Source organism: Lottia gigantea, assembly GCF_000327385.1.
Source record: "Lottia gigantea unplaced genomic scaffold LOTGIsca_46, whole genome shotgun sequence".
Lineage (NCBI taxonomy): Eukaryota > Metazoa > Mollusca > Gastropoda > Lottiidae > Lottia > Lottia gigantea.
This window is the reverse complement of record NW_008709614.1, coordinates 1,813,534-1,836,780: the sequence shown is the minus strand read 5'-3', so window position 1 is coordinate 1,836,780 and position 23,247 is coordinate 1,813,534. Positions and strand designations below refer to the sequence as shown.

The following is a 23,247-nucleotide window of genomic DNA, read 5'->3' as shown; positions in this document are numbered from 1 at the left end:
TTTATTAGCCATCAATTATTTAAATCGAAGAATTGTAGAGTTTTTAATATCTAGCGGATGTGGTTATTATCAGTATTTGAATTATTTACCGTACTGTGAAAAAGATGTTTTACTACATGAGTATCTAAAAGTGATGTTTTGTAAACCACGAACACTAAAAGACAGCTGTAGATGTGTTATACGGAAACGCCTTGGACGACGTATAGTAGCCAAAGTTGAAATTTTAAAATTGCCCGAAATTTTGAAATCTTTTATCCTTTTACACGATCTCAAACATACCTGTTGAATTTTCCGAAAATAGCAAAAATAAAAATTTACTCACAATTTGCTCAAAGGTATTTTCAAGGGAATTTTTTCTAACTTTCGCTTTAGTAATGACGTCTTAAACGTTTTTGGATTCACAATAAATGGGCTGACACGTTTATATTGCAAAATCATTGACGTATCATCATTACATAGGCCTAGTAGCCTATAACAGTTTTTGATCGAATCAGATTTAACGAAAAAAATCAATATCTAATATGGCTGTCAACGAGATCTAGTTTTTGCTGAAACTATCCATAAGAATTCACAACGTGATTTAACAGAAAAAGGTGCAGTCGGAGCATTTCATAATGTCTGTACTTTCAAGGACAATATCAACAGTTGTCGAATAAATAGTATCTTTCTTTATTCCCTCTTAGTAATGGAGTCCACGCCAAATGTAGGAAACTTCACCGGAAAACAAACATAAGAACATAAGAATATTGGATTAATCTACCTTTGTTTTTATTCTTTATTGTTTATATATATATATAAAAAAAAGTATCACATACGGTTGTCTTAAATTAAGTTTTAGCCTATTATACGGATAGCTGAAATTACAATTTACCAGTTGAACATCCAAGCAAATACATATAATTAGACTATCGACTATCGATGGCAAGAACAATTGCTAATGAGAAACAGGGTGAAGGCTATTAAATATCCCACTGAACGTCTAGATACCTACATTCCAATGAAAATGACTCTGTCCTGAAAATTCTTATATTGCAGATTGTGAATGGTCAAATCCGTCTGTCCAATCGTGGTCGAACTGAAATTTTGAATTGGGCAAATCGATGCTAACTGTGTTTCCGATACATAAAAAGTTTTAAAAACCTCTTTAAAATCCCTTAAATGTAGGTCTACTTTAACTGAGACTTGAGAAAAAAAAGGGAAAATATATTTCAGATGTCTCAGTCCTAAGGTTATAATATATGGTCCCAGTATTTCGGATTTTGTTTAAAAAAAGCTCAAAAGAATTTGCCAACTGGGAAACCGAGATTACTTTGACATGCGCATAACCATCATCGTTCTTTCTACAATCGACCGCCATGGCACCAGTACGTATGCTAAGCCACGTGCTCGTTCAATTAGCTTTTTTTTCAATTTTCGTGATGTTTTCGACTCCCAAATGTCTGGAATTTGTTTTTGATTTCATCCCAGTGATGTCTACCTCTTGGACATCCTAGTAATTACCACTTCTAATTTCTTGTTGAGAACATTCCTCCTATATAAATTATATCAGAAACTGATCTAATATTTGATTTAAGTAAAATTAAATTTTGAATTGAAGATGATGGGTATCATTTAACACTTTTAATATGTTTAATTTCCTTTCCTATCTAGGGAGCGAATGTTACAGACAAAAAGTCGTAATTACTCTCTAATCGAACCAGATTAAAGATTTAATAGAGCACTAATATTCTTACTGGTAGGGTGTTCAGGTTATTTTTTGTTTACAATGCTAGAGCAATCAACAAAAAGGTCAAAGGTTAACGGCACAAAAAGTGAGAGTTTTAATGAAATAAAACACACTTAAATGCAAATAACTTTTTTAATTTTCAAAATATTTACAAAATTCTTTCAGTTTCGTAAAATTTTGGACCATTTGCAATGAAATCGACTTCAAAAAAAATTTCCGCAGAATTTAAAGCGGCCATTTTGTTTCTAAAAGACGTATAAATTACCGTTCTTCATAATTATTCCCACTTTAATTCATATTTTGATGTTGTATTTAACATTAAATGTCGAAATTCCAAGACAATTTAGAGAAATTACCATTTTAAGATTAAAATTTACATGCTTCGTTTCCATGGCAAATTCAAAATGGCCGCCACTTCGACGCGATGATGCAAATAGTTCCTAAAAATGAAAAAAAAATTTTCATTCACTTAATATACACTTGTAATATATCATTTTAAAGCTCTTTTTTACAGGATTCTAATGGTACCAGAATTAATCACATCGAACCTTGCTGTATAATATTAAAACCCCTGAAAGAATTCAAAGAAAAAAATATATATAAAAAAATTTAAAAAAAATTTAAAACAAAATATTAAAGTCCTAAAAACTAACTTGGTCACAGGAAATTGTCTCCCTTTGACCACAAATTGAATTGAAGTCACATATCACTTTATAATCAAAACTTAGAACCTCTTAGGCAGTGAATTCTACCTTGGTCAAAGACAGCGCTGCAAATTTGTCTATGTCAAGTTGACTTGTATTTACATATCACTGAGCAGTCCAAAACATAGCACTCCTGAAATAATAATAATAAAAATAAAAAAAAATTAAAAAGTTATAAAATTTTGGGTGCTAACCCTAACCTAGGGTTATTACTTATTCTTGATGCTTTACACTGTTTTCTGTTTTTCCTTCTCCATCTACAAAATAAAGAAAAAGGGGGTTTTGAGTAGCTTACATAAGATGTTGAAAATCTATGGGGAACCTATTTCATTTAATCGTTACCGGTATCAATAAAATATGTTTCCCTAATTAATGTGGGTTTTATTTTGAATTTAGCTTAGGTCGACTAAACTAGATCTACTGTCACTTATGATATTTAATTCTTTCCCATTAAAAAATTCACTTACCTTCACATCTGAGAACTGATTATTTAATTAATATCACATAAAACATATAAGCATCTGTAATAAAATAAAGAAAATCATCAAAATAATTCCATGTAGATTATATGTATAGGTAAAGGCCCCAAATATTTGAATGGTAATATCTCAGATTTTCTAGTTTTAGAGTAGATCAAACTAAGCCTATCCTATGCATATGGACTTAATGACGTCCAACCAACTCCCTACACAGATGTTGTAAAGAAAAGGTTGAGAGTGAGAGAAATGAAAGTAAACATTCGTGAATCAATTCAAATATTTCTGGAGGAGGAACTATGAAAATCTGGACATTTGAATGCGAACGTTGAATTACATTTATTGCAATGACTAAGCAACCAAATGTTAGCAATATTCACGATGATTTTTGAATGATTTTTTTCAATTTCAATTTCCGGGAGAACTGGCTGAACGAAATTAAAAAACACAAAAACTGGGATTTGGGGGAATAAACATACAAATATAATCTGACTGAAATAATTTTTTTGCGCCTCGGAAAATACAAAATTTTTTGAGGTTTTCCAGAAAATTCGGCACTATTTTCACAAAAATTAAAAAAAAAAATTATTTCACCTAGATTCATAAACTTTATCTATCTGGCTATCCAACAATACCAATTTTGTCAAAATTGGTCCAGCCAATTCTCCCGGAAATTCGTTTAAAAAAAGCATCCATTTTCGCGGAAAGTTGTGCCATGAGCGAGAAGATGGCCGAAAATTCGACTTCAACTTACAATTTCTCGAGATAGCACCGATACAAAAAATCATTACAATTATTGTTAAAAAGCTTAATCAATTCCACTTTTAGTGATGTATAACATATCTGGTTAAAAAATTGTGGAATTAGATGATGATCTGTTAAAGACGTGAAGGTGACGATTTCGCCATTTTAGACAAGATTGCGTGACGTCACTGAACACCCTATTACTGGTATATCGTGGGTGACATCTTGAAACCTCGTAGAAGTATAACGATATGGCGTGGAATTACTTTTCGAGTAAAACGCAAAAAACTATTTGTATGCGTAATTTGTTGAAATCTTTTTTATTATTTTTTTTACCGCTATACGTGGTTTTCATTCTTTGAAAATATAAACCTTGTATAACAATTTGAGGTCAACGGCCTATTGAACCAAAAACTCTTATGATAATACAGTATATCGTGGGTGACCACTTGAAACCTCTTACGATACATGACACGGAATTACTTGTCGAGGAAAACGCAAAAATTTATTTGTACGCATATTTTGTTAAAATATTTTTTTTACCGCTATACATGGTTTTCATTCTTTGAAAATATAAACCTTGTAGAACAATTGAAATCTCCAGCTTTTTTTAGCTATTTTTCTTTCCAACCACAAAATTGAAATATTCTCTGAAGTATGCCTTATATCATTATGTTTTAACATCAACCGATTACTGAGTAAATTTTGTAATTTCAGACAAAGCGACAAATGAAGGGCAAGAAACCTGGCAAACCTGGTAAAGGTGCAAGAAATAAGAAGAAAATTTTGAAATTTTCAGTTGATTGTACACATCCAGTTGAAGATGGCATAATGGATGTCAACAACTTTGTGAGTAATCATGTCTTGTTGAATAATTTAACAAGAAAATTGTTATGGTTGGACTAAAATTCCTTGGTTTTATTTTGTTTAAGATCATTATTTAATCATAATTATCTAATATTTTTGAGGATGATTTATAAATTGTGATGTAATATTGTTTTTGGCACTAGGGTTATCTTCCCTGAGTGCAAGTTAGGGTTATCTTCCCTAACGCCTTACATCTGCTCTTTACTCCAGGAGAAATATTTACATGAACGTATTAAGGTTGATGGCAGAACCAACAATTTGGGCAAACTGATCAATATCGAGAGAAACAAGAACAGAATTGTTGTCAGCTCTGAAATCAAGTTCTCTAAAAGGTGAGATCTTTTCTATTAATTGAAATATCTTTACCCAGATCTAATTTTATCGATGATGATTCAGTTGTCATCATTAAAAGAAGCCTAAGAATTTGATAAATGAAGTTAAGTGTCCACATGGGTTAAAACGGATTTAATGCTATATTTGTCTTGTATTTTTGTAGATATTTGAAATATTTAACCAAGAAATATTTAAAGAAGAATAGCTTGAGAGATTGGTTACGCGTGGTCTCCAGTGATAAAGAATCATACGAGTTGCGTTATTTCCAGATTAACCAAGATGATGAAGAAGAGGAAGGAGATGAATAAATTTTTGTATTTAATGATTTATGTTCATAAATAAATCATTTTTACAAAAATGGATTTTTTTTATACGCCCACATTGTGGTATACTCCCACATTATAATGTGGACGTATATTGTCGTTACCCATGTCCGTCGGTCCATCTGTCCACAATTGGCTTGTGAACGCGATAAAGACTACAGTTTTCATCTGATTCAAATGAAATTTGGGGGGTTCATTTATGTTGATGAGATATTGGACAAGTTCGATATTCACGATTTTTCGATGAATGGATTTTTATACGCCCTCATGAATATGTGGTCTTATATTGTCGTCGCCCCTGTCCGTCGGTCCGTCCATCAACATTTCTTGTGAGCACTATAGAGACTACAGTTTTTATCTGATTGTGATGCTTTAGATTGATAAGATCTCGGGCAAGTTCGAATTTGACATTTTCGATGAACGGTTTTTGAGTTATTGCCCTTAACTTTGTTAAAACGCGTTGAAATTTGTTAAAAATAGTTCGTGAGCCGGATTGAAGCTACAGTTTTCAACCGATTCTGATGAAACTTGGTGTGATCATTGGAATTGATAAGATCTTGGACAAGTTCTAACTTGATGCATTTTGGATGAACGGTTTTTGAGTTACTGCCCTTGACTTTGTTAAAATGCGTCGAAGTTTGTTAAAAATAGTTAGTGAGCAGGATTGAAGCTACAGTTTTCAACCGATTCTGATGAAACTTGGTGTGATCATTGGAATTGATAAGATCTCGGACAAGTTCTAACTTGATGCATATTTGATGAACGGTTTTCGAGTTATTGCCCTTGACTTTGTAAAAACGCGTCAAAATTTGTTCGCGAGCACAATAGAAGCTACAGTTTTCAACTGATTCTGATGAAACTTGGTGTGATCATTGGAATTGATCTCGGACAAGTTCTAACATGAGATATTTTTGATGAACATTTTTTGAGTTATTGCCCTTGACTTTGTAAACACGCGTCAAAAGTTGTTTTTTTGTCCTTGATTAGAGCTGTGTGATTTAATTGTTTGTCGTATTTGGGTTATTGATATTGATTTAAAAAAAATTTGTGGAATTATTCAGCATAAATAATTTCTTCAATATGAGAAAATTCATACTTTAGTCACTTAAGACTGTTTTATTATTTCTGACAGCTGCCAGTGGGTGTATGTTACCTTGCAACACAAGCTATCTTGAGTTATTGCCCTTGACTTAGCCAAAACGCGTCAAAATTGGCTTGTGAACACAATAGAGACTAACGTTTTTATCCAATTTCAATGAAATTTGGTGTGAATATTTATAATGAGACCTTGGACAAGTTCGAATTTGGCTATCTTTCGATGAATGGTTTTTGTGTTATTGCCCTTGATGTATGAAAAACGCGTCAAAAATTTGTTTGTGAACACAATAGAGACTACAGTTTTCATCTGATTCAAATGAAATTTGGTATGATCATTTATAATGATGAGATCTTAGTCAAGATTAAATTTGACAATTTTTCGATTAACGGAATTTGAATTATTGCCCATGACTTAGTAAAAATGCATCAAAATTTCTTAGCGTTACAGGTGACAGTTTATGTCAGAATTTTATTAAATAATGTGTGTTTGTTTAAATCGATATCTTGCACAAATTAAAGTTTTGGTATGATTTGACACAGATAGGTGACTGCCCTTGATATACTGAAAATGTATCAGGAAAGTGGGCGTATCTTGTTAATCAACCACTTGTTTTATATTATGACCATAATTGTGGTTATCCACAGCTCAGTCCTCACCTTTTTACAAGAAAAAAAGTCCTCGCCCATGACAACTACATTATTTCTTGAAGCCATTCTTGTTTATTAGTCAATCTTTTTACTCCCCAAAGTTTCACAGTGTTAATGCCATCTGAGAAATAAACTGGCCTTCAACCAATTTGTAGAATTGAGAATATGTATGAGATATAAAAGAAAGACTGGATGGGTTTCAGTAATGTGTTGTCTTAAAAGATGAATTCTCTTTGTAGATGACATCTGAGTGTACTTCTGATGTTCTCTCAAACACTCCTGAGTGTGCAGTTTTTTCTGATTTTGATTCAGATTTTAACGTTTTAACATGGTCGAAGATCTAATAAACGCTGCAAAATTTAGTACCCCCATCTTATTTCTAATATTAAAGAAATATGATTTCTATGTTCTAATAAATGACGTCGGAATGCTCGAAATCGATATTTATTTTTTGAAGGTTTGCGCCCATGGTTCCACATTGAATTTAAGAACTCCCCTCCCCCAATCCAGTCGGCCGGCCTTCTGTTGTATCTCCTGCCTGAGAAGACTGGTGTCGGCACTTCTGAATACGTATCGTGGGACTCCACTAATTCATTTGCCATCTCTTCCCATGTTAAAACACGGAATTCAACCTTCAACAACGTATTTCAGAAATCTCATTGAAAGCTTTCCAATACGTTGAATGAAAGCCTGACCAATCCTTAAAGTCTCCTAGAAAATTCTATATATGATGACCTGGGAAATTTTGAGCTAGTGAAATTGAAAGTAGTCTACTACCGGTTATACTATAATAGTATGTCTATGATTCCGAGGCGTATTAGACTAACGGACTTGATAAGCTAGTCTAATATGCCTCGGTTACGTACATAGCTAATAAAGCATTCGAAACGAAACAAATGGCCTAATTTTAATTAGACTGAGAGTTTTTACGTCCGACAGTAAAGTAACTCTTCTGCACCTAATTGATCTAATGAAGACAGGAAATGTCATGCAGTGTGCAATGAGGGCATTTTTGTGTCATAAGTCTACTCTTTTCCGATTTCTAACATTCGAGGGATCTTTAACGTGCAACTCCTTAATATTGAGGAATGAAAAGTTTCCGGCTAAAATTTACTTTGGTGAAAGACGTGGGAACCTAGAAACATTCTCAAGGGAGATTAGTCATAACGATACAAAAATATATATTTTTATTTGTATAAACCTTTGAAACGGTGTCTCTACATTGGTTTACGGAAGTCATCAACACCGGATTTCAGCAGCGGTGGGTTTAAAATTCCGAATCTCCGAATTGTCCGATTTGAGTCAGAAAAGACCTAAATATCGAGACTAAAGTGGCGCCAAAGGCTGTCCACAGATTTTATTAAATAAGAATAATTATTTATTTATTGTCAGTGACAAAATAGCACACCATGCCCATTAATTTGGAACAAAATATGACCAGTTCAAAGTAATTTACCAACATTTCATGTAGGCTCCAAATCCCATTCCCCTAGACTGCCTTAGAGATCAGACTTCGAGAATCTGTATTCACGGCATGTTGCCCCTTTCCAAATCCCGGTGTTGTAAGACCCTCGTTTTCAGAATGTATAGATTTTCCCCTGCTCAATCCCATCAAATTAGATCTGGATATCGATGACACTGTTCAATGTTGATGTTGATAATATACTAATTATTACTTAAATTACATCAATTGATTGTCAAAATGTTATTCATTAACCAAACTTAAATCACTGTACTATACGAAAAACAAAATTTGCTTTCAAAACTATTAATTCGTTGTTAATCCCGTATTTATGCACAGCCTTTGGCGGGATTTAAGTCTCGGTTTTTAGGTCTTTTCTGACCCAATTCGGAATTCTATACCCACCGTTACAGCAGATAAACACAACCCTGTAACAAGTACCACACTGAATAATATGTATCTATAGTTAACTACCAACATTTCTTCAGCATCAACAATTCTATAATTTAATCGGCATAGCCCCATCTGATGGACCACAAACAAAGAATGTGGCCTTTCCTTTGTACCGAGACTGAAAAAGAGGTTCTAAATATTACAAGAGAATACAAATCCCCTAGCTATACTATATCAATTGTCATACTACATTTCATTAAAAGAATTTGATCATAGTACTTATAATTTGTCAGATCAGAAGGATCTTAAAACACCAATTAGGGCACTGGTTCATAATTTACCTGTATATGATCGATGGCTTTATTGATAGCATCCTGTTTTAACAGGGTAACAGTACATCCACCAAATCCACCACCTGTCATTCTCGAACCATAAACCCCTTCTACATCTATAGCTGCCTCGACCAATTGATCCAACTCTGGACACGATACTTCATAATCATCTCTAAAAATAATAAGTAACAGAACCTTTGACCTACTTTTAGAAGGGAACTGTAGGCTATCTTTTCTAGGTTTTCGATAGTCTCACAGTCTTGTTTAAAGCATGTTCATGAGCATAATGAAAACGTGTGACATAAAATTGCACTAACCTTAAAGAATTGTGACTCTGTATCATGAGTTGACCAAATGTTTTATAATCGTTGTTTTCCAGTGCAGTCGCCGCCTCATCTGTTCTTGAGATCTCGGTTATTACGTGACGAATTCTTCTATAAGTTTCAGCATCCAATTTATCTTTAAAACCTGAAACATAATTAAGAGTAGGACTAATGTGGCTCTTTCCTAACTTATTGTCTGCACATGGTGTGTTTCTGATAAAAATGACATTCACCAGTTTCGAAATAAAGAGTAAGAACCAGTAGGCCTAACGCCAGTAAACTTGTCATGCAAAGAATTTCAAGATTGAAACAATACATTATATACGTTTGCCAGTAGACTTCAAATAGCAATTATGTGTTTGATATTAGGATTCAGTGGCCCTCATGTTCCATACAGAAACAGACACGAATATAGTTAACCGACAATTAGGTTCGTAATCTGATTCAACATCATACACAATGGCGGATTTTGGACTTGTTGGGCCGTATGCAATCGAACGGTAGAGGGCCTAATTTCTCATTCTAGGGAAGTTTGCGATCTTTTTTTCAGGAACAGATCAATTAGCTCATCAGCATCAATCGTATGCACGATATCGGCATCCATCACCATTAGGCTCAAACAATTTAGTCGATTCTCACACATCACGCTCCTAGTAGGAAAATTTTCGATGGGCCTGAAGAAATTTATTAACTGATAATTTTTACTGTTACAAAATTTGTCATGGGTCGAATTTTCCATGGGCCAAAAGGCAGCTGCCTAGTTTGCCTATAGGTTAATTCGCCTCTGATTGTACAGGTTGCCACATTCCATACCTTCAAGATCTTTTAAAGTCGCATCACGTAGACTCTTCTTTCCCATTAATTGTGCAGTAGTTTCACATTGTTTTCGTCGCGTAGGATATTCACTTCCAGTAAGTTCGTGTTTCACGTTCGAATTTGTGATGAGTATGGCGACTTCTGGATTTGTAAGAGGGACAAGTCTACCCTCTACAGACCTAAATAGAAAGTTATAGAATCAAAGATCAACAGTCCACAATGATTTACACTTAATTTGCACAAATATCAAGAAGGGTAAAAGAGTATAACTCATTAGCTTGTATGAAATTTCTTACCTACAATCTATGAGAAGAGCATGGCCAATCTTTCCCATTACTGATATATACTGATCCATAATTCCACAAGGCATACCAGCAAACTCATGTTCAGCCATCTGACAAGCTATAGCTTTCTTAGCAGGATTGTCTGTGCGCTGCCCGGCCAATTCCTCTAGAAATGTATACATTGCCACCTCTAAAGAGGCCGAGCTGGAAACGCCTCCACCCAAGGGTACCGAACTGATAATAACTGCATTGAAAGCAGGAACTGTTCCTGTAAATGTGAAAAGGCTGCATTTTACTTTACGGAGTACAGACAATGCTCGTTTGCAAAATGTTCAGCAACGAAACATCATATTGGATAAACGAAACTTCTTGAGATTTTGTTTATTATTGACGTACATTAATTTTATGCTACCCTGCGTTGTAGCCCCCTTTCAAAGATACCAAAAGTTTTTCCAAGTTTAATGTTCCTGAGCATACCAATACAAGCCTTCCATAAGCTTGAATGCAGTTTTTTTAAGTCTGTACTAAAAGCTAACTAAGTTTAGCAAGACACTCTATGTTTACCCCGATCAAACATTTCTCGTGTTGCTGGTAACGAGATTTTTTCAATTGACACTTCGCCCTAACTCGATTTTGTATGAGAACGAATGTGATAAATAACCATTTTGAACTGATAGTAGCTATTCCAATCTTGATTTTGATTGAGTTGAAAAGTCGATCGACTGATTTTAACCAAACAATGTTTTGAAGTGCAGTTTTGGCCATGTAAGCTAACTAGGTAACTGGGACGACACAAAAAAAATTATAAACTCACAGTGTAAATAATTCCCAGGTTAACCTAAGTGCATATGAAATAGTTATGTGTGTAACAAATTGTTAACGCATGAAAAATGATAAAAATGTGCATTTACTACATGCTCACAAATGTAAGGACAGCAGTTATAGCCTATAGCTTTCTATGCAATTATACAGGCACACGTTAAGATAATGTCCACAGATAGAATTTACACACTATCTTATCCTAACAAAATTGTAGGATGCAACATTGCGGTTTGGGCAATGCTGCGAAGCATAGGCACATGTATAGAGTATATTCTTAACTTTTAGTGAGACAGGACTAAACATCCTCGTCTTTTCATGTCATATTTTTATCTTACCTATAAATTTGGCAACTACACCTTTCACATAATTTGCCCATTTCGGCGAACCAGGCTTGAGTGTATCGTTCTTAGAAGGGATATTAAAATTTGCTAGTTTTTCATCATTTAGATATGGTGACAGTGTTAAAACTTGACAACTATCTCCTTCAACTTTGCTGCCGACTACAACTGTTACCATTGGCAACGCCTGAAAGACAGTCATAAATATACGTGGGTGGCTTTAACTGAAGGAGTTGTAAATTTTCAACAAAATTTATTTCACGTCGTGTTTTAATCGAATTCTGTTGCCTAAAGTCTCAGTTAACTAAATTTACTGGATGAAGGAATGCCATCAAGGTTGTCCCTTCCAAAAGGAATAATCCTGCACTCCTGATACTAAAAGTTTCAAAATACGCCGAATTATTCGACTTAGAACTACAAATTTCATCCCAAATAATGTATTTTGATTAAAAGTTATGATAAGTAAGACGGATTTCTAAAAGAGGTCAAGTTGATAAACACACCTACAGTTGGTACCAGGTGTCGTACCAAAAGAGTTATTTTATACTTATAGAATCAGAGATCTCTTGGACTCATAAGCTCCTTTTTTGTTCTTTTAAAGGGGAATGCTTTATAAAGACAGGAATTATGTCTAAGACCTCTCACTAATTACCAATAATGTATTTATTTCTATGTGAAGTTTAGTTTTTACATTAATGTCAGAGGAAGTAATCTACATTTTGTTATAATTGTCTCTCTAACCTTGTCAAATTTTGTATTTTTTCACCACGATATTACAAAACATACCAGCTATATCGGCATATGCTCCCACTTTAATCAGTTAAAAGGATGATGTACGGACCATCCTTCTTTTATGTCCGTACTGCCCGGTATTTGACTAGCCAATACTACCATTAAGCTAATTGCATCATCACAACAGTACGCTTAATTCAAGAATATCAGACAACCAATAAATACACGTATTTTGTTAGACTGGCCAATCAAAGAACGCCATCTAACAAGCGACAAAAATCGTTCAAAATCGGTCAATGTGATTTTTTATTTCGCAATTATTTGAGAAATTGAGAGATTTGAAGAGCTTCATTTGATTGGAATTGTTTGCGTTAACGGTTTTTGGTCGGATTCCACTTTAACACAAGCAATCAATACCCGATTGTAAATGCCATTTCAATGATAACGAAGGTCATGTAAATAAACCGACATTATGTCAATATCGTCTGCATATTTATTTTAGGAAGCATGAAATAATGCTTCGGTCTATTAAATAAATAGGTCAAATTCAACCCGGTGTGTATTGAGACTTCTTCGTGTAAAGATGTCGCACATTAGGCCTTCTTGTAATCAAAATATCTAAACTAAAAGATTGTGTAAATTATGTATGTTCTCAGATCATGCGATTCATGTTGATTTGAAGAACCTACTTGTAGACTGAGGTATATGAATCAGTTATTCATATCATAATATTGAAATATTTCAGTTATGGAAACTAAAGAATTGTTGGATTTTATAATATAGACAAAATTGATAAAACAACATACCATAGGAAACACAAAGCCTTCATTGTAATCCGTGTGTTCACCTATCAAATTAACTCTACCTGGTGCTCGACCAGCTACTTCGGGTTCGCATCCAAATTGTGTTTTATAAGCACTAGAAGCTTGTTGTACCAAATCATTAATCGAAGGGATGTTTGTGGCCATTTTTCTGTCTATATAACACAGAACGAGTTCACGGTAGTTTTAGAATGTGGCAATACACTGAGTTGTTCATTGACTTTTTCCTGCTATTTTATATAGTTTATACAACACGGAAGGCCGTGTTTGATTGGTATGAATGAAATACTAGTCTCTACGTGAGCACTGCATTGTATGATTTGATGTATTTATAACCACATTACGTCACATTCGATGAGTGTTAGGATGTAATAAAACCGAACAAGGCGAACAAAGATCCTGGATATATGTATATATAAATATAGGCCTATGCTATATATACATGTAGGTCTAATTTGAAGATTGTGAGGACAATAATGATACATACATATTTGAATGTCTAGTTGGTATATGAAAGAGTATTGGATCGTGGAGATATCTGACAATCACTAAAACCATTTAACGCCATTTGTATGCCCAAATAAAATGCGCTCGTCGGCCCGTCAACACAAATTGGTAAAAATGTTCATTATTACCCAAGGATGAAGCCTATCAAAAATATTTAAAAATTTAAAATGTCGATATAGAGTTATTCCCCTTTTTGAAAAATAAATGTTTTAAACTTACAGTGTCGGCACACTAGCGGTCTTGGTCGGACATTTAGAGTTGCCGATTAAAGTCTTTGGTAAAATCTCGCGTGTGCCAGTCCTTCCAAGACAAGATTTTATAATACCAAACGATTTGATAATTAATAAATGATAATAGATATTTAATTGTCTCCAATTTTCACCATCCAGATCAGATTCATTTTCCTATCAATTGCATGCTCTGCACGACTCACTGATTATCGACATGGTGGAAATCGGCGACAAAAATTTCCGACCAAGACCGTTCGTGTGCCCACACCAGTTAACATTTTAGAGAACAAAATTCTTAGACATATTTAGACGAAATTATTAATATCTCTGAAAGAAGAACCGTATTGAAAACAAGAAACATTTGAAAGATGTGTTTAACAAAAGGTTGAATATATACAAATGTTTTTATTTACAACAAAGATGTCAGAAGGCGCAAATTATCTTGCCTGGCAACCTATCGTTGACATCGTAATTTAATCTTCATGAAAAAATAATCAATAAAATAGAAGTATATGTTTATATACGTGATGTTTATGACAACTAAAGGTCTTTAGCTTTAGTACATTTATTCTCTATTTATGACTATTAACGATTTTTCTTCATTTTAATATCTAGAGCAACAGCTGTCAAGGTTGGAGTATAGAGCCCAGTCTTCATCCGGACGAATTTTTCAAATTGATCACAAGCTATCAGACAAAAATGAAATTAGATTTCTTGAGTCATATCTGTCTTTGAAATGTGGGTTATTTGGTTTTCATGGAAGAATGGATTAAACTTTGTTTTTCTTCATTGTTATCAAACAATCTTAAGTCCAGAAGAGATCGTGCTATATTGAAGGTGTGCAGGTCTATGAATGACCCAACAAGCCCACGTGATTTTAATATGAATTCATTCCCTTTTAATTTGATAACTCGTAACTATCTACGGGACTTTGTACTGATATCAACTACTCGGTAACTTATCTGAGAGCCCATCTATCAGTAGGAACTTATTACTCGTTACCATCTACGAGACTCTGTATTGATATCCAACTACTCAGTAACTAATCTGAGAACCCAGCTATTAGTAGGAACGTATTACTCGTAACTATCTATACGAGACTCTGCACTGATATAAACTACCCGGTACGTAATCTGGGAACCCAACTATTAGTAAAAAATAAACTTATTACTCGTAACTATCTACAAGACTCTGTATTGATATCAACTACTCAGTAACTAATCTGGGAACACAACTTCAGATAGGAACGTAACTTATTACTCGTAACTATCTTCGGGACTTTGCATTGATATCAACTACTCGGTAACTAATCAGGGAACCCAATTATAAGTAGAAAATAAACTTATTACTCGTATTTATCTACGAGACTCTGCATTGATATCGACTACTCGGTAACTAATCTGGGAGCCCAACTATTAGTAGAAAATAAACTTATTACTCGTATTTATCTACGAGACTCTGTATTGAAATCAACTACTCGGCACGTAATCTGGGAACCTAACTATTAGTAGAAAATAAACTTATTAGAAATAGAAAAAAAATTGAAAAATACAATGAGATCATATTTCCAGCTATTTTGATTTTTGGCAAGGTAGAATAGTAGATTTCCTGGTAGATTATTGAGGTTATTCTATTCTTGAAACTCAGTTTTCCAGAAGTTGATAGTAAAGTTATCAGACTTTGACATAAATTTATACATTAATTCAGCAGAATCTGCAGTGCATAATAAAAAATAAAAGGCATTAAAGGTAGGCCCTACGTTTTGTAACAATTCTGTTTAAGCTTAGTCATAACTTAATCATCAAAGATGAACTGAAATAATGCAAATTTCATGATGAGAATATTCTTCGATTTTTAGAATTCTTCATTTTGCTTCAATGTAGTCATTTATCCAGTCTCTGTTTTCTTGCTATCAGAAATAACACAGGCCTGAGAGATGCGCATGGTATTTTCCAAGTAATGCCTCAAATGATTCCGATTCTCCTACCACTTAGAACAAAACTGCGAGCAGCTACCGAATATCTGGACACTTCAACACAAGTGACTGGTAGTGTATCTGTATCAGCCCAGATTATTAAGTGAGTTGTTTAAAGCTCCTACATCAAAATGGCCTGAAGCTGCAGGAATCCCTGAAAACATCTATTGAAGATTTAAAGCATGATGTTGATGGATTTGCCAACTCGAGATCAATAGAGGAGTACATTAGGTCATCATTTAAATTATTGGATTCAGTAAATATCAAATACAGCTCTCCCCGAAAAATAGAGGATTTGTACTTTGCCAAGGATTATATTAACGACTTTTCAACTTCAAACTCATATGACAATCCAGCTACTTCTACTACCGAGTACTTGAACTCCTTCAACGTTTCTTCTTATGACCTTTCAACTAACATGAATCTAGGAGTTCATATAATAATGATAGTCGGAGTATTTTCCCCAGCCCCAATCATTTATCTGAACAATCTATTGCATCATACGAACGTTAAGGAGCACGATGCCAATTCCAGTAACAACATTATTTGATGTAAGCATCATACAATTAACAATGAACGTACAATTGAAAATAAAATTGGACATTCGGAGCATAGTACCAATGAACTGTTCTTTGGATAAATCTTCTTAGTTATCCATGTTTGGATTCGATCCTCGAAAATTTCCTTTTGTTCCTTGTAGATATATTGATATGGGTAATCTACCAAAAGATCTAAATACCATTGCACTACAGGACATCAAAAGACATAAGTATGAAAGAAATGATAGAAGAGGGGTAGCTTTGGAATAGTATACCTTAACAGACAAGATATAACATCCAATTTTTAGGGGGTTTTAACACCACGTAAAACGCCTAGAAATTACAGTCTAGTTCAAGAATATTATGGTCATGGTAATGTAGAAGATATTTATCTGGAATATGATTTGCCAACAGATGCTTGGATTACTATTTGTAAAAAAATTTGTAAAAGTTTATTCCGAATATATTCTATTTGAGTTAAGGTATAAGCCGAAGGTCGTAATAGCAAGCCATTGTGAAGATACCCACACTTATAGCTGACAAGGCACGTCAGAACAGAATCGATCAGTAAAAATACAATTTTGTGTGCAATGTTAAATGTTTTGACGGTGGTACCCTGACATTATGAGCATCTTTGTTCATATTTAGTAATTGAGCTGTATAGGTCATGACAGTCACATTTTAGAAAATTTTATCTGTGACAATCTATTTATTTCAAGTGGGAATCCACATTATCTATAAATCTTTAGTAAATCACATACCGAGCTTTAAATAAAACTATTGAACTTCTATCAAATATAAAAACAACATATTTAATACTGACATTATAGTTTTATTGATTTGATTTTACATTTTTCATACAACTAGACTGACGATATATGTGATAGTAGTTTTTTCTAGAACCACTCATGTTTATGTTTATAGACTCTGCTTGTGCCATTTTATCTTAAAACGGATTTTAAAAGACAGTGAAAATGTTCGTTTCTCTTTTCGGCTTCAGTATGCTATTTTATTAATATCTTACTTACATAAACGTTTTGAATGGTGCTCTGTAGGCACAGATCTACTGTAGATCTACAAGATCTATACCTGAGAAAAATTTGAAACAGTAGTTGTCGTTAAAAGTTTGCTTGAAGATTCTTAACAAACAACTTCTAGTTACTATAGAATTTGCAGCATGTAAATAGTTTTTAACTTGTCTCGTGGAAAATATCCCACATCTCTACTATGAAAAGCAATTTGGGATCATGTCATCATTTATGAAAGTTAGTAAAGTTACTGTGTATTTGTGATGACGATAAAGAATGATTATGGTAATAATTTTAACTCGGTTATTGATCCAATAGAGAGCTATATAAATATTTTCAGTGAAGCTATACTGGAATGATATGCGGCTATGTAAATATTTTCAATGTAACTATACTGGATTTATTTAGAGCTATGTAAATATTTTAAAAACCGGTTATATTATAATGGTTATGGTAATATTCTCAATACAGCTGTACTGGAATTACATAGAGCTGTGTAAATATATATTCAATCAAGCCGTGCTGGAATGACCACAGTTTGTGTAAAATATTGTAATCCAGCTGTACAAAAATGAATATTGAGCTGTATAAATATTTCAGCTGTAATTTCAGTCCAACTGTACTTAAAATCATATAGAACTATGCTAATATTTTTAACCATTAGTACTGAAATTATATAGTTTTATGTAAATATTTTCAGTCCAGCTGCACTGGAATTATGTGAAGCTAAATAAATATTTTCAAATCGGCTATATCGAAATATTGGATTGAATGTTGATATTTTCAATTCATCTTTATTTAGCTGGGATTTATTTAGAGCCATGTTGTTACAGATACAGATGTTAATATTTTTAATACACATTACTGGAACATTTTCTATTTTTTCAATCATCTGTATCAAACGAATACAGAGCTATGTAAATATTTTTAATCTAGTTGTTCTGGAACGAATATAGAGCTATGTAAATATTTTTTTTTATCTAGTTGTACTGGGACGAATATAGAGCTATGTAAATATTTTTTTTATCTAATTGTTCTGAAACGAATATAGAGCTATGTAAATATTTTTAATCTAATTGTTCTGAAACGAATATAGAGCTATGTAAATATTTTTTTTTTATCTAGTTGTACTGGGACGAATATAGAGCTATGTAAATATTTTTTTTTATCTAGTTGTATTGGGACGAATATAGAGCTATGTAAATATTTTTTTTATCTAGTTGTACTGGGACGAATATAGAGCTATGTAAATATTTTTAATCTAATTGTTCTGAAACGAATATAGAGCTATGTAAATATTTTTTTTTTATCTAGTTGTACTGGGACGAATATAGAGCTATGTAAATATTTTTTTTTATCTAGTTGTATTGGGACGAATATAGAGCTATGTAAATATTTTTTTTATCTAGTTGTACTGGGACGAATATAGAGCTATGTAAATATTTTTAATCTAATTGTTCTGAAACGAATATAGAGCTATGTAAATATTTTTTTTTTATCTAGTTGTACTGGGACGAATATAGAGCTATGTAAATATTTTTAATCTAGTTGTTCTGGAATGAATATAGAACTATGTAAATATTTTTTTATCTAGTTGTACTAGGACGAATATAGAGCTATGTAAATATTTTTAATGTAGTTGTACTGGAACGAATATAGAGCTTATCAACATAAATTAAGAGATGATTATTGCTTCAATGGATCTTATACTTTCTGGAGAGTTACGGCAACGTGTCTTGAAGATGGACTAGATTGGATTGGATTAGTGTTTGGTATAGCATCTGTCTTGATTTCTTGCCTTGCTCACATAATGTGAGTAAATTTGATTACATAAATTTTTATTGAAATCAGAACAAATAATAGATGTTAATTATCAATATTACTGCTATAGTGATGGGTCGTCTGTTCGTTACTGTGTGTGAGAAATTGCAGCTTGAGTATTATACCGTCGAAACATTAATCGTTCAATATTGGCAAAAAAATATACAAACAATTCACCTTCGGAAAGATTCTTTTAGTTACTTTACATGTTTGTTGTTGCTCGTTTTACAGAATTACAGTGTACAACATCACAGTAAATGAAGAACACAAAGGATGTATAGTAACATTTCTGATCAATTTAGTTGATTTACCTGCTACATTACTGTCATATCAGTTACTCACACAGGTAATAAATGACGAAAAATTCAAATGAAACTGTGAATCAAAAGTGGCAAAATATAAAATCACATACTGAACCGCAATCTTGTTTCTAAAGATTTAAAATGGGGCAAATGCGCCGATTATTGAAACTTCAAGGCAGGTAATTTTGTTCAATAAGTTTATTAATTCAATTCTGATTTGCAAAGAGGCAACCCTAGATCAATTTTTTCATTGTAAAATCACAAAAATATTTCATGTTATTTACAACTGAATGAATCGGCTTAATTCTTTTGCAACTTGGACCACTCGTGGCAGTGATTTCCTTGGAATGTATTATATTATATTCTATTTCTCATTAAATTATCTCATACTTTCAGATTGTATTCAGTATTACTAGTATAATCTTAACAGTTGGTTTTTATGTTTTCTTTAAATTGAATAAACCAGGTAAATATTTATAGCTTTGTGGAGTTTCATTCCTCTAAATTTACCTAAAATTGAGCAGATAGCTCGTAATGCAAAATGTATGTTTTAAGTTGAAAATTGTCTACACTTTATTATACATTGCAGATATATATCGATATCGACCAAGATGGAAAGAACGATCAAGATTGTCGATTGTGTTTGGTGCTGGTTTTATAGTGTTCATTGCAATACTTAGTAATACCATCTTTATATTAACGATTTTCTTCAATTCTTCCTCGCAATCCATATATCAGGTATACTTAAAGATCTAACATTATAGTTTAACATTCAATATTGGTAAATGTAAATTTTGTTGGTGGTAAACATTTGGACAATAGATTTACTAAGTATTATCATGGTATGAATAAATTAAAAACTGCACCATAACACATGGAAACAAAATTGTTTCATCTTAGGATCACCAAAATGTCAAATTTGCAAAACGGCAGTCGACATCATGGTGCTTTGTATTTGGTGTTATAGAAGATGTTCTCAAATAGAAGCCAAGTCTGTAACTCGTTCGATATTTATAATATTTTCAGGGCAACTATGATAAATCTCGGTATACTATTGGAATGTTTCTGGGTTATCTAGAAGCACTGTTAACATTTATATCAGCTGTTTTGTATATAGAACAGGTTTGAAAATTTCAATTAATATAGTTATACTGAATGTAGAACTGGAAATAATTTAACTTTAAAATGAAATAAAGAAGACAAAGGTATATTTTTTCTGAAACAGGAAAAATAGTTAAAACTAAAAAAGTTTCTTCTCATTCTTATTTTTTTTTATTCCATTTCAGTCGTCTATTAAACAAAAGACAGTTATTGACATATTTTATATCATATCTATATTGTGTTCAATTCGGTCCCTTCAGCATTTTTATCATGCAACACCATGGATATTGACTAGGTAAGTTATCAAATCCTGTCAATATTTGCCACTGGTACTCATTTTTTAACAATCTGTAAAACTTTCAAAAGAGAAATTCTATGCCTAGCTTCTGAACAGAGGCAATGATTTTAAAAATCACTTACTGGATCCTTCTTAATTACATCGCCAATGAATGAAGTTATACTTTCGGTAGTATGTACATATATCAATGCACGATTTAGACTTTCATTCGATGTGGAGATATTTAATTGTAGATACATCAGACCTCATCAACAGTGATATAAAAGTATCCAAATAAAGGATTGTAAACCATTAAGTTTATAGACTTAACCGTCCAAGCAATAATGACAATAATTCTCTTACAAAACAATACTATACTATATATGAATTTCTTTTTTCTAGATTTTCAAGTATCATTGGTCAGATCATAGCAGCAGTATCCTTTTCGATGCCAATAAAATAACAATTTTTAGTTCTAAAATAATAGGTCCCTTCTGGGTTACTTTCAGAGATGACATTACACTCACGTGAAACAATAATGTTTGACCAACCTTAAATATACAGCAATTTCGATCAGGTCTCGGTGAATGTATATCCCATCAACTAGCAGGCCAACTTATCCATGAAAATTTAAAAAATAATTATCCTTATAATAACTAATCAGATTTGCCAGAAACATAAAAATCGCAAAAAAAAAACTGGAAATATTGCAGACGAAGAAGATCCACAAAGTTTATTAAGGTAATTTCAGATTGATTTTTTTCTCTGCATGCAAGGTGGATTGACAACATCTTCACAAAAGCCTGAATGTTCCAGGTGATGTCGATCAATATGTTTCTTTCGATAAACAACATAGAAAAAGATTAACAAAAAATATAATTAAAAAAAACAGATTGCAAATCTTCATTTCTGTCATTTTAACTGCCAAGGTTGTTGTCGTTGTCAAAGAGGTTAGCCTGAACAGCAATAACCCATATTCTTGTTTCTAAAGCGGTGTAACCTCAAGTGAAGAAAGCATACAAGAATCTATAACCAAACTCAATCAGGTTAGTGTGGGTGATAGTCAAAGAACAACAAAGCTCGATGTTGTGAAAGTAAATTATTTTTTAAAATCTGTACATATATGATATATTCATTTCGCTGATTACTTAAACTCCACAAAATACCAGCTGTTCTTCTCCTAATCATTTTGACAATGATCTTCCGTGTTATTATTATGAGAGCAATTTTATTTTACATGGAACACAAACAGGTTATTTTATAGAAGAAAACCATTCACGAATATTCTGTAGTAAATCATTAAGGTTATTTTTTACAGTTTGTTGCCAATGAAGTTCAGCCCTTCAAAAACAGACGTCTAAGTGAAATTAAAGAGAGTAGTAACTGGTATCAAGTCAACACCGATTCCACAACAACAAGTTTTACTGGTGATCAGGAGTTTGAGGTGGGCCAATAATTCTAAGTCCTTTCAATTGACGAATCTTCAATCCGACACGCAAGAGCTTCCTCCACATTGTTGTTTTGTTTAATTAACAAGCATGAAAAACCTTGAAGAAATCTAGATATTTATAGTTGATTGTCAGTACTACTGGCAACTTATTTTCACTAAATAATTTGAATCATCAAAAGAAAATACCATTGCTGTCTTTTGAAAATGGCTGAGCTTTATCAAATTTGTACACTCAATTTCAGAATGAATCTATAGCTGAGAAACAGAAGATGACAAGATCCAATTTAAATCACCGGAGAAGCAGCTTTCAACTTCATCTTTCTCTCCTGGCTACTGAATCCAAAAGTGAACGCATTGCACAATGGTTTGAAACTAGCACCCCCGAAGGAGAGACACCAACGTTTCCAAGGGAAGACAAAGACACGACAACACAGAGCCAAAATTTGTCCTGTGTGTGGGATTGATTCCACGAATATTTATAAATTTCTCAAATATCTGATGACATATAAACTAAGTGGATGCAACAAAATGATTTACAGAAGCAGAGGGTATCTTTCACAAATTAAAACACAATTAATATTTTATGTATCCTGCTAAAGTCTAAAATGATTTATGAACATCGAAATTTGTAATATTTTTGTTAGTGGATAAATTACGTAGTAAATTCACCATTGATTGTTTTCGTTTCTTTTATGGTGGCTGTTCGCAAGTCTGATTACACAATTCAGAGTTAGAAAAGACTGTCTCTATCTGTGTCCATTAAAAATGTTAAGAC

The 23,247-nt window shown here is 32.9% G+C and overlaps 3 protein-coding genes across 3 annotated transcripts; 2 read left to right on the top strand and 1 right to left on the bottom strand.

The window, feature by feature from the left end:
- Nucleotides 1–4,379: 4,379 nt before the first annotated feature.
- Nucleotides 4,380–5,158, top strand: LOTGIDRAFT_178960 (hypothetical protein; the record flags this gene model as incomplete). The annotated part of the gene is made up of 3 exons (XM_009061220.1): nucleotides 4,380–4,499; nucleotides 4,728–4,849; nucleotides 5,014–5,158. 3 exons carry the CDS (start codon nucleotides 4,380–4,382, stop codon nucleotides 5,156–5,158), a joined length of 387 nt encoding a protein of 128 aa, XP_009059468.1.
- A 2,935-nt stretch (nucleotides 5,159–8,093) lies between these two features.
- On the bottom strand, nucleotides 8,094–13,505 carry LOTGIDRAFT_192573 (hypothetical protein). The gene is made up of 7 exons (XM_009061219.1): nucleotides 13,228–13,505; nucleotides 11,687–11,876; nucleotides 10,542–10,797; nucleotides 10,243–10,424; nucleotides 9,424–9,574; nucleotides 9,116–9,278; nucleotides 8,094–8,952 (listed from the first exon to the last, which is right to left on the bottom strand). Exons 1-7 carry the CDS (start codon nucleotides 13,387–13,389, stop codon nucleotides 8,881–8,883), a joined length of 1,176 nt encoding a protein of 391 aa, XP_009059467.1. The 5' UTR covers nucleotides 13,390–13,505; the 3' UTR covers nucleotides 8,094–8,880.
- A 2,433-nt stretch (nucleotides 13,506–15,938) lies between these two features.
- On the top strand, nucleotides 15,939–22,936 carry LOTGIDRAFT_164700 (hypothetical protein; the record flags this gene model as incomplete). The annotated part of the gene is made up of 11 exons (XM_009061218.1): nucleotides 15,939–16,057; nucleotides 16,655–16,748; nucleotides 19,161–19,333; nucleotides 19,574–19,688; nucleotides 20,041–20,110; nucleotides 20,234–20,382; nucleotides 20,671–20,766; nucleotides 20,931–21,040; nucleotides 22,014–22,068; nucleotides 22,341–22,466; nucleotides 22,715–22,936. 11 exons carry the CDS (start codon nucleotides 15,939–15,941, stop codon nucleotides 22,934–22,936), a joined length of 1,329 nt encoding a protein of 442 aa, XP_009059466.1.
- Nucleotides 22,937–23,247: the final 311 nt, after the last annotated feature.

What these genes read in the sequence shown, in the direction of transcription:
- LOTGIDRAFT_192573 (XM_009061219.1), bottom strand. Translation starts at nt 13,389, where the DNA reads ATGGCCACAAACATCCCTTCGATTAATGATTTGGTACAACAAGCTTCT. An exon ending in CAGAGTCACAATTCTTTAAG is followed by an intron (nt 9,279 to 9,423) that starts GTTAGTGCAATT and finishes TATTATTTTTAG; the next exon opens with AGATGATTATGAAGTATCGT. An exon ending in AAGCCATCGATCATATACAG is followed by an intron (nt 8,953 to 9,115) that starts GTAAATTATGAA and finishes CCTCTTTTTCAG; the next exon opens with TCTCGGTACAAAGGAAAGGC.